We start from the raw sequence: 11,673 nt of genomic DNA, 5'->3' as shown, positions 1-11,673 counted from the left end.
TTGTCCCAAATTTTAGCCAAATTAATTAACGAATCTCATTTCACTTATGCTCGTTTTAATCAGTAAGATCAGCCGCAAGCTGGTACAGAGCCGGATTTTCCATTTTGGCTCTTAAAAAATTTATAATAAATAAAATACGGACTCGCAGCTAAGCAACCCGACAGAGGTCGGTAGTGTTACTCCTGTCGACCCTTAAAAATTCGAATTGAATCGAATCTCACCCGATTTGAATAGCTCGCACAATCTCAAATCTCTACAATTTAGTACGATTGCAATATGGATTCTAGTACAGTAGATTTGAAGCGATGCCGAAATTAACGGAATATTACGGAATTACGATTTTGTTTGTCTATGCCAACGTGCCAACAGGTGGTCGTTCTCGGCGCAGGATACGTTTCCGCACCCTTGGTTGAGTATTTGCACAGGGATAAGAATATAAGGTTGGTGGTGGCGTCGCAGCTGAAGGATGAGGCTGACGCGCTGGCCAATCGGTTCCCAGGTGTGGAACCAGTCTTCTTGAACGTCCTCGATCGCCCTGACACATTGCACGACGTGATAAAATCGGCGAACGTGGTCGTCTCCCTTCTGCCGTACTCGTTGCATCACGTCATTGCCAAGGCTTGTATAGAAACCAAGAATCACTTGGTAACAGCGAGCTATATGAACGACGACGTCAAGGCATTGCACGAAGAGTAAGTATCAATACAAACGAGTTCATGTATCCTAAAATGCACCATGTTTAATCGTATGCGATATGTCCAACGCAAAATCTTGATAAATGCAAAAAGTAGGATTCAATAAAATCTTCCAATTTTTAGGATTAGGGAATCGATGATGGTGACTCTCGTTGGGTTTTGCGATTAGAATCCCGCTGAAAATAGATGTAAAATATGTTTATTTTAATAGAGAGATATATATAATTTATCGCCATAATACACAACGTCAAACGTGTTTACTTGAAATGTTTACTAATTGTAAGTTAAAATCTTGTTTTTTTTTTCGTGGATAGAGCCCAAGAAGCTGGCGTCACCGTGCTAAATGAAGTCGGATTGGACCCGGGGATCGATCATTTTTTGGCGATCGAGTGTTTCGACGATGTGAGACAAGCGGGCGGCAAGATAGAGTCCTTCGTCTCGTGGTGCGGTGGTTTGCCCGCGCCGGAGTGTTCCTCGAATCCTCTGAGGTATAAATTCAGTTGGTCCCCACGAGGTGCACTGCTAAACACCCTGGCGCCAGCGAAATACCTTCACGAGGGTCAGGTGAGCCATTGAAGTATTTTTCGTATCTATCCCTAAAAGAAATGGTTTATCCTTTATTAAACCAAACAGGATTTATTTAAAAAGAGTGACACGTATTGGTATATTTTTTCCTTGTAGGAAGTGGAGATCGCGGGAGGCGGCGATTTGATGTCCACCGTACAGGACTTGGATTTCCTTCCGGGCTTCGCCTTGGAAGGCTTTCCCAATCGAGACAGCACGATGTATAGGGATTACTACGGCTTACAAAACGCGAGTACCGTGCTGCGTGGTACGCTCAGGTTCAAGGGATTCTCAGATACCATCCTAGGCTTGCAATTGCTCGGTCTGATCGATCCCAATCCGCATCCGATTTTACATCCGAACGGGCCGGACATCACCTGGGTGAGTGTCACCGGTTTTCCACATATATACGCAAAATATTCCGCAAATAAAAAAAATTGATCTGTCCTCAATTATTTAAATTTTAGCGAGTGTTGGCGTGCAACTTGCTCGGTTTGGCGAACGACAGTATCTTTTACGAGAACCTGAAGCAGAAATTGGCGGAAAGAGTGAATTCGTGGGAGCGTGTGAAGGCCATCGAAGATCTGGGCCTCTTGGAGGAGGATCTGGTCTTGAAACTGAATACTCCTCTCGACACGCTTACGCATTACTTGTCGAAGAAGCTCTATTATGAGAAAAACGAGCGTGATCTTGTGATACTGAGGCACGACGTTGGTATACTTTGGCCGGATAACAGGCGGGAATCCAGAGGGATCAACTTGGTGCTTTATGGAGACGCTTCTGGACAATCCGCAATGGCGCGTACGGTCGGTTATCCCGCGGCTATTGCCGTCAAGATGATTCTGGATGGTTCGTAATCCTCCTTTGATATTTTTCGCATAATTATTTGTTCAATTTCTCAACTTAAAATTGTCATTTATAGGCTACATTTTCTTATCGCGCAAAATAATTTTTATATTGAAATTACTGTCAAGAAGAATACATAAATATCTAGGTGATCAAATTATTAGAAAATGTAACATAAATATTTAGATTTCAATGATGATAAATTTATAGAAAAATAGTAGAGTTTCTGAAAATTTTAGCAAATCATCGATATAAATTATACTGCAATTTCCTAAAAAAAAGATATCTGAATGATTTATCTGTATATTAATTTAATTCGTAAATTATGAATCATAATATGCTTTAAATATTAATTGAATATGTACTTATTCGAGTTTACTCTAATGTTCTTACAATCTAATTTTATTTAGGTGAAATTCAGCAGCGTGGAATGGTGCTGCCTTTCACGCCCGATATATATCGACCTATTCTTAATCGACTGAGGACTGAAGGCTTACAATCTTTCGAGACCTCTAAATGGCTATAACTGATTCATCACAAATTTATACCATAATTGTTTTTCGACCATGTGTACATATACCTTGCATTGCAGAAATTAAAAGTTAACATATTTTACTTATTTATGTATAATGCGAAAAGTGAAAAAAATTTTTTATAAATTTTGTAACAATTTTATACACATATCAGCATTAACAAATTTATGAATGAATTATATAAGCATAGTATCACGAATTGTTTTAATAAAAAATAAAAGACAAATTATGATACTCTCTTTTCATTTTCTATTGTAATTATACTTGTATTACTTATGTCTTATATTAATCAATTTTTACATCTAAAATTAAAATGTTTCTCGCGTTAATAAGCGTCTGATGGGAAAACCAGGAAGACGGGATTTTTTAATTTGATATATTGAACATTTATTGATATTGCCACCCCAGTGTGGAAAATCGCTAACAATACAATGATATTTCGCTTATTGCAATCTCTTTTTGTCTCAGTAAATCTAATCACCTTAAGATATAATTAGAATGATAACACAGGAACACCACTCTCGCCTCTACTCGTTACGATTTGATTGAAAACGAAACGATTTTACGCACCGGAACAATCAGAAAGACTATCGAAGCACCAGTAAAGTAATTAATTTGCAGTCGTGATTTGCACGTCGCGTGCGTCTGTCACACGACTAATTGATTTGCGTGACGAATTCGCTAACGCTTTGCAAGAATTAGACAAATCTAGTAACAATGATTTTTACTGCTATTTTAAGCGGCAAAGTTTTGTGCTAAATAGCACAAAAGAATATGTATAATAAACAATGATATACTTTCGATTATTTCATACATATGCATATAATTGAAATTTTTTGCAACGACACTTATCAGATGAAATCTATTAAAACGATTAAAATTAAATAGATTCCATTGATTTTCAATTATCTTTATAAAAGCGAATAATGACGCTGTATATGATAAAAGTATTCCTCCAGTTTTAGTACGATAACTCATTTTATTATTTATAAAATGAGTTATATAAAAGTGATAAATAGTTTAAGCTACATCGGTATTCAATGTTGAACCTTGTGCGTGACGTAATTTGATGTTTGCTCCTCGTTTCTAAAATTAAAGTTGAAACTATAACCCTCAAATAACTTTTTCTTTTGTGTCATACTATAAAATCTATTACTATTACAATGGCGGTTAAAATAATTTTTAATTGTTTCGCAAATTACTATGGCGTGAACGTGATCGTAACTTTCATGAATAATTTCTAATAATCTCTAATTGGCCTTTGCGTAAGTTTTACAAATTACTGGAACGACTATAATTTTTACAAAGCGCTTACGAGGACTTTAGAGATGTAAGGAGGGGGGGGGCACATCCTTCTTTTACAAAAAATATTTAATCAGTTGCAAGAAGAATATACTAAAAGATCCAATCTAATTAAATACTTTTCGAATGTCCCCGTAAAAGAAAAAAATTGTTGAAAAAGTGAAATTTGCTTCAAATATAGAAATGCTACGCGCGCAAAGAGATTTCGACGATTCGTTAAAGTGTCCCGAAAGAAACCCCTACCTACCCTATCCATGATCTTTACCTAGAAATTACCTATCGATGTCATTAATTAGAAACTACGTATGATGATTTACAGATTGGCAGTATGAGATATAATTAATGCATTCTGCATAATTACACTGTAGTAATGCGTATTCTGTATTATCACTATAAAGAGTAACAGATCTGAGCCCGCGAGGGAGGATCTCGCTAATCGATCGTAACTCTAACTTCACTATAAAAAAGTGCTTCCAAGCTCAACAATTGTATCGTCTCTAATATAACCAGTGATATTACGTGATTAACTATTTTAATAAACTGTGACACCCTTTTTTTCCACGAGCAATATTGGTATTTGGAAGCCGCGCCGATATTTCGAGCTTCAAACGTAAATCTACGCTCGAATAGTCCGTGACAACTTGTCTCTGCGTGCTCTGTTTTCTCATGTAAATAAAAATTACGACAGATGCTAGACAAAACGCCGGAGATAATGTAATCGGACGAGTTAAGATCTAAACAATATTCAAAGTTTATTTATAATATTAATTCTTTTTATTCTTCTCTAAACTAGTTCACTAAATTTTTCGCAAATTTTTTACAATTTTTATAAATAATTTAAATAGATTTAGATAATTACAATTATACAACTCCGTCATAGTGCATGAAACATATAGATGCATAAAATTATATAATTATGTTATATGCATGTTTAATTAGAAAGTAATTAGGGTGTGATAATTAGTGCAAATAGATTCGAACGTGGAAATAATTCACTCGAATATCGACGGCCTCCGTCCGATAGATCTTGTTGACTATTTTACGCGCAATTTCCGTGACTATCACGCTTACAACGCCGTTAAGCGCACGTAACGGGATGAAGACTATCTTCGCGCTCGCTAAGACTGATGTCCCTCATTTAGTGATTGAGATAGAAGGAGAGAGATAATATGACTAGTAATAGTAATCCTTCTCGACAATATTTAAGTTTAAAGCCACGCAATTTTTACAATATCGTACGGTAAATCTCCTAATGTCCTCTAAACCTTAATAAATTGACTAGGTTGCCGTTCAGCTACACTCCCCGCCTCACCCCTCCTCGTATATTTTTTCTTCTCTCGTCTTTTGGGATTATCGTAATTGATTCGATTTGTTACGCATTCTTTGTCCAATCGCCCGTGGTACTCGACAGTCGGAGGTCGATCCCAAACGTACCCTCAAAATTAAAAATCAGCGCCGCATATCAATTAACGGTGTGCCTGTTAAACATATTTGTTAAAATTTAAAATGCACGCAATCGAGCCACCGATATGACATTATTTTAACGCGCGTTTTAAAAAAAGATAGTAGGACTATTGTCCAAAAACATCATTTTTGCAAATTGAGTATTGACTTTAAGTTATTTTGTAATCAATTATATATTAATTTATTATATGCTTCGTATTAGTCTCGACGGAATTTAGTCGTGTTTTAACTTCTTGGAGGTGTCAATAGTGTTCATCTTCTAAGTTCAACTTAGAAGATCCTGTTAGTTAGTTCGTGCGAAATATAAAGTTTCATTACACAGAACCAATAATTTCTAAATAATTTATATATTCGTTTCTATTCTGTTCAATGATTTGACATTAACGTATATCCAACGCTTGATATAATTAAGTTTTACCTTTTTAGGAACATTTCACAATTCATTTCGAGAATTTATTATGTATAGTATACATGTAGTTAGAGGCAAATAGATTTCAATTAATTCTGCTTTGTGTAGAATCCTGTTCTTTCAGTTTAAAATTCGTAGGCATGTTTCTTTTTAATAACTGTTAAACATCAACCAACGCGCGAATTATATTCAAATAAAAATCACGTATCCGTGTTCATGAATATTTCTATAGGTATTAGCGCAATAATTTTTATTTTTATGCTTTTTGAGTATTTTCTTAGGAATTTTTGTGCTTTTCTTCTGTTTAATACCGGATTGCAATCAGCAAAAATTGCCGGCTATTACATGAAATCTGCGTAGAGAAACGTTTTTGCGAATATACTTCGTGCCTCGCAAAAGGTAACAAAAATTTATAAAAAATATACGGTATCCCGTGTTTGTACAGTTTATGCGCATAGGTATTAGTCTTCTATTGCGATACGTACAGAAGCAAAGGGAGATGCCTCGATGGGAGAAGTTTGTCCCGATGTCTGCGCGTTTGCAATTGAATTAATTCCGAAAAAGTGTGGGAAATATAGTCTGGGAAATAGGATGGGAAATATAGCAAAAAGTCTGCTAGAAAAGTTCGGCTCGATATCTCAAAAATTCGCGTGCCCGCGGCTCTCGATTTACGTTAACATTTTACGGCGCATGACACATTGAATATCAATCAACATGCTGGCAGAGATTTAAGGTGTAGGTATTTCACAAAAAATGTATTTGATTATACATATCTCCGTGGTTAACGCTACAATATGTATATAAATATACATCGACGAAAGACCATAGGAAGATATATATAATAAATAAATGTGTGTCGCTATCTCTTCAAGCCGAAGTGATCAACGCGATCCTGTTCGGTCAAATCTGCGTTTACATTTCGAAGTCGCAGGACGGCGCTGATCACTCTAAATAGATACGACACACTCGTATATCCTAAAGAATATAAATCTTCCGTCGACAGTTATCATGGCGAGAAAATCGCAGCGGTTTTGCACCGTTGATCACGGGCATTAATGTTGCTAGATTACTTCTTTTAATTTAATTATACCCTCCGATCTTAAAAAAGAGCCATTAATGTGACAACGCTTACGAAATATTGAAGCGTCCGGCGTAAAAGCAATTTATTTAAATAATTACGTTAAATAATTTTATATTAAATAATTATGTTGGATAATTTCCTTCTGATGCAAATTAACGACACGCGCAAATTAACGACTCCGACGCGATTAAAAAGACGGTTTGACGTTAAAAGAAGCTTCTATATATAGACCGGCCGTCCTCTTTTCTTATATTTTTTACAACTTCCTGTAAGCGTTCGCAAATTAATGGCCGGCAATGTATATGTGCTTTTATTCCAAGTTCGGTCCTGACATTTGATGGCGATAACTCCTTAGTTTTCTGAGTGCGATCACAGACTCGAGATGCAACATCTTTTTATATAAGTACAGTATACGGGAAATATAAAAGGATCATAAAGGAGATTACGAGAGATCATCGAGGAAAAAAGAAGAAGAAAAGGAAAGGAAAGGGAAACTGCATTCGTCATCCTTCGCGGAGCCATTTAAATCGTATTTTATAAATTTCTTCGCGTCTTCGAATCCAAGGGAGACATTTAGCGCTTGGAATTTTCGTGCGACTGAATAATTCGAACATCACGCGAATTTCAAGATTTTAAATCGTTCAGACCATTTCATATCGAACAATTCGAACTGTTCGATCCATTGGATCTAATCTCGTATGTTTAAAATAGGACAAACAATAATTTTTTTTGTTTGCAATGGATGTCCGAGCTAATCAAACAGCAAAATCTGCGAACCGATCGACCATTAATTTCAAACTCGAACATTACCTCCGAACTCGGATTTAAAGCTCGAACATTCTTATTTGTTCGTTTTGACTTGTCCGAGCGCAATTTGTTTGAATCTCTTGCCTGAGTTTTAATAAGATTTTAACATTTAAGCGTTCTTGATCCGATGACCTTATCCTCTATGTATGTACATACGTGACCCTGTGTCTTGTAGAGATTCAGCGTAAACTCAACTTAATTGTCCCGCGCTCGACCGCGATGGAAAAGCTGTGCGATCTCGCCGTTATTAAGTCGTTGATTAGTCGTTATAGAAACGCACGCGCCATAGGGCGTAGCCTAGCAACACGCGTGTTCCATAGTTCCATTTCCGATTCCCGTGAAAGCCACCGCCGGCGAGGTGCCTCGTGTCTCGTGTCCCATCCGTCGCTCGGCGACGATAATTCCTTCCGGGAAGAGAAAATCCCGCGACGAGTCTCGCGATCACGACGACCGATCAACGGCGATCCCAAGTTTCTGGCTTGATGCGGACCGCCAACGGTGACGGGCGATACTACAAAGGGGTACGTGTGGATCGTGATCGCGCGATGTATTTTGTATAGAGCGTATCGACGAAACGACGTGCATTTTCTGAGAATGAATGAATTTTTCCCGAGTTCGACGACCGGGCGCTTAAACGCGAATTTATCCTAAATTACGTATATGCATACATGTATGTATATATAAATCGTACTATATTATATTTCTCGTTTTATACTTAAGTAACAGCTAACTACGGTAGCTTTGGTGTTTCATTGTAATCGATTTTGATAATCCATAATCGCCGCTCAGGCTTCCGCTACTCGGCTAGTCTGACGTATGCCCCCCGCAACGCTCGCACGCCTATATACGACTCGCAATATCGGATACATTAGAAAATCGATGCTTCGCACACGTACACCTACAACGCTATGAACGCTTACAAGGAGTCCGCGGGGGCGATCAATATCTCTTGTCAGCGGCTTCAATATCGGTGAATACGATTGAATGGCAAATATCGATTGCGAAACTATCGCTAAGGAAAGAGTGTCGGATTGATAAGAACCGAAAATACCTTTCCGGTAAGCATCAGCGTGTACGCTGCGTGTCACGACAAATCAACGACGAAAGAAAAAGTTGTTCGCGGATGTTTTGGGGAGGGGGTAGAGAATTGCTAAATTTTGCTAATAAGCAAGCATCGGCCGATACTGGTATGCGTTTGGTATATCGAAAAAAATTGGCCGTACCCTCGCCAGCAGAAATATTGAATGCCCGCGAGACTCGTTAGAATCGATTGGGTCTAGAAAAGGGCGTACAACGAAGTTTTCAACCTACGAACCTACCAACGAAAGTACGTACGTATGTATGATATCTACGTTCGTCGATGATCGTCGTGTGGCTAACAATTTAATCGAGAGAGACCGAAACGCACAGCCACGTCGAAAACGTACAAATCATCCTCGCCGTTCGCGATACGCAATCGTCGCGACCATGCGATCGTAATAAACGGTCGTAACGGTGGAGAATGTAAAAAGATCGATGAGCACAACAATTATGCGGAGTGTTTAAACTAAAATGATAGACTAGAAAAGTCAATTTGCGTATACTACGTTATACAGGGATCTCAAATTATCCGAGAAACGATCGCCGTCAAGGAGGCAATGCGATAACGGCGAGACGTACCCTGTACATATAACCATATGTGATACATTTTTCTCTTTTTAACAAAATAACATATCTTTCCGAATGTCGAGCGATAATCTACAACAAGGGAAATTCAGACTAATTTCTCAGCGCGGGAGGTTCTTTTTTACGACGCAAAGCGTTATTTACATCTATCGATAAAAGTGCGTTCAGAATACGGGCCGATTGTGTTTCCAAATGAATCACACGATCTCTCGTAAGTCGTGAGAACGCTCCTGGTAACGCAAAGTCGCGCGATCGATCCGTTATGATCCTCGTCTTTAACACCTACCGTAGAAATAGAATCGTGCGAATAACGCGAACGTCCGAAACTGGATACGACGTCCCTCGGGTGACCTATAATTATCTTTCTTTTTCTCTTTTTTTTTCTAGAACAATTTAGAATCCTCGTTCTCGTGCTGTAGTTTCCGACTCACAGCCACGCATAGCACCAAACTCCGCCGTTTCCCCCCTGTTCCTTCATCATCGTAGTCTGAAATTCCCAACATTTGGCACGAATTCTCGCGATACCAGGTTCTTCGATCGCGGGAGATCTTCTCGCTCGTGTTCTTGTTCGAGCCCTCGCCCGGCATCTCTTCGTTTTCGAGGGTATCCTCTCTTCCTCAGACGCCGTTCTTCGCGTCTAAAGCGCGAGAGATCGCAACGTAGGAGTTCCGCAGTATACCTATCTCGCGCATTCGACCTTAGATCGTTCTTGCAACTCTCGCTCGACCCTTGCCAGAGATCGACGCCAATTGTCGGTTCCGTGATTGCCAAAATATCCGGCAATCATCGTCGCGGGATCGTTCGCGAGACGTTGTCTCTCGCGCTGCGTAAAGCAACGGTCCCCGCGTGTACCGCGTGCTGTTTTCGAAACGGCTGAACTCTTTCGGCTAAGCTCCGTTAGTCGGCGAGAATAAGGACGACACCTTGCACCGTGTCCTCGTGCTGCTTGCGCAACGTGTCGCAGAACGAATGGGCAACAAGATGCCGGGAAATCCGCTCGTCGATTCCACAGATTTAGACCTCGATTGCTATTCTACGGCGCTTAGGAGTCGTGTTATCGCGTTGCCCTAAAAGAGGAAGATCAAGGCCTTAAACCATAAAAGGTTTGAAAAAAATAAGAAAATATAAAAAAAGTGTCTATAAAGTTTTGGAATAAAAATAAGTAGCGAAAACTCGCTTCTCGATCACTCAAGTACGCTTTAACATTTAATTCGATGCTTGAGCTGGCAAAATAACATCGAAAAAAGATTCAACAAATATTTCAGCCTCCCAATTAATTTTCGTCGGGAAGAGTCGTCTTCGAGAATTCCTCGAGGGATTTGTCGCTGGATTGACACGCTCCACAGCTATCCCCTAGCTCTCAGCGGTTTCGGCGAGTATCGGGGAAATCTAAGCCTCGGCGAGTTTACCTTTAACAAAAGAGCGGTGCCTCCGGTTGGTTCCACCAGTGGGCGGCCAGAAGTAGATAGAGCTCCTGATCCTGGACGGTGTAACCGGGTGGCGGTTGAGAGGGCAAAGGCGGCGGGATAGGCGGCAGCAGGGAATAGGACGGCGGCGGCGGCGACGGGGACAGGGATTGCGAGAACGTTGTCGTCGAGAGCGGTGTCGGCGGCGTCGCGGTGACCACTGCTGAAGGCTCGTCCTTAGCCGGAGATCAAAGCGCGCAGTCGAACATCGCCAGCGACCGTGTGATCACATCGTCCTGCGTCAAGTTCACAAAATATGAACCGGACAAGATTTTCTGGTGGCGATGGTGTTTCTTAACTTAAATGTAAATTTCCAGATTCGGAAACTTTGCATCGCAATATCTCCGCTCGTATAGGATACGTAGACAAAAAATAAAAACACTTTTATCATATAATTCAAACCGAAGCTATCGATTGAGCCTACTTAGAATTTGATCGGTTTTCAGCCGTTGTTGAGATCCGGTAATCTCGGATAATCGCAACTCTCCTTTACTCGCAACTCAACTTTACTCGTGTAAAGATACACCCCAGTCAGAAATGTAACCTTGATTCAAGGTTAATTCAACGTCGATATGGTTGACAGCTGGTTGAGTCGATAAGAAAGTCGATATTCCTGCAATATCGATCATGTCCAGTGTCGATTCAAGGTTGATTCAACGTCAAAGCGATTAATAGCGCTGTTTTGAGTGCGCACTTATAAAATTCGATCAATTTAGATTTTAATCCTAAAAAATATTACGACATTGTTTATGTAAATTGTACAAAATAATTTTATGGACGTTTAAGAAATGGCGTAATTGCGCGATCAATCACATATGTATAAATAATATATATAAATTTT

General features: G+C 39.4%; 2 protein-coding genes across 3 annotated transcripts in view; one reads left to right on the top strand and one right to left on the bottom strand.

Annotated features, from left to right (window-relative positions):
- LOC112452772 (alpha-aminoadipic semialdehyde synthase, mitochondrial) overlaps positions 1–2,867 on the top strand; it is a 6,961-nt gene extending 4,094 nt beyond the window's left edge. Inside the window, exons 6-10 of the mRNA XM_025013166.1 lie at positions 322–692; positions 1,010–1,259; positions 1,377–1,640; positions 1,727–2,108; positions 2,516–2,867. Coding sequence (XP_024868934.1) covers positions 322–692; positions 1,010–1,259; positions 1,377–1,640; positions 1,727–2,108; positions 2,516–2,631 — 1,383 coding nt within the window. The 3' untranslated portion in view covers positions 2,632–2,867. The remainder of the gene's footprint in view (positions 1–321; positions 693–1,009; positions 1,260–1,376; positions 1,641–1,726; positions 2,109–2,515) is intronic.
- LOC112452715 (Kv channel-interacting protein 1) overlaps positions 1,207–11,673 on the bottom strand; it is a 118,877-nt gene continuing 108,410 nt past the window's right edge. The window contains exons 6-7 of one of the 2 annotated variants that reach the window (XM_025013058.1): positions 10,776–11,068; positions 1,207–1,291 (exon numbers count right to left, since the gene is read on the bottom strand). In XM_025013058.1, the coding sequence (XP_024868826.1) occupies positions 11,021–11,068 (48 nt within the window). In that variant the 3' untranslated portion in view covers positions 1,207–1,291; positions 10,776–11,020. Of the gene's footprint in view, positions 1,292–3,000; positions 10,434–10,775; positions 11,069–11,673 lie in introns of those variants that run through there. The other variant, XM_025013057.1, reaches the window with a different exon arrangement.

The sequence above is a fragment of the Temnothorax curvispinosus genome, unplaced genomic scaffold, assembly GCF_003070985.1.
Source record: "Temnothorax curvispinosus isolate PA1 unplaced genomic scaffold, ASM307098v1 QBEX01003650.1, whole genome shotgun sequence".
Classification (NCBI taxonomy): Eukaryota; Metazoa; Arthropoda; class Insecta; order Hymenoptera; family Formicidae; genus Temnothorax; species Temnothorax curvispinosus.
This window is presented reverse-complemented; position numbering and strand designations above follow the sequence as displayed.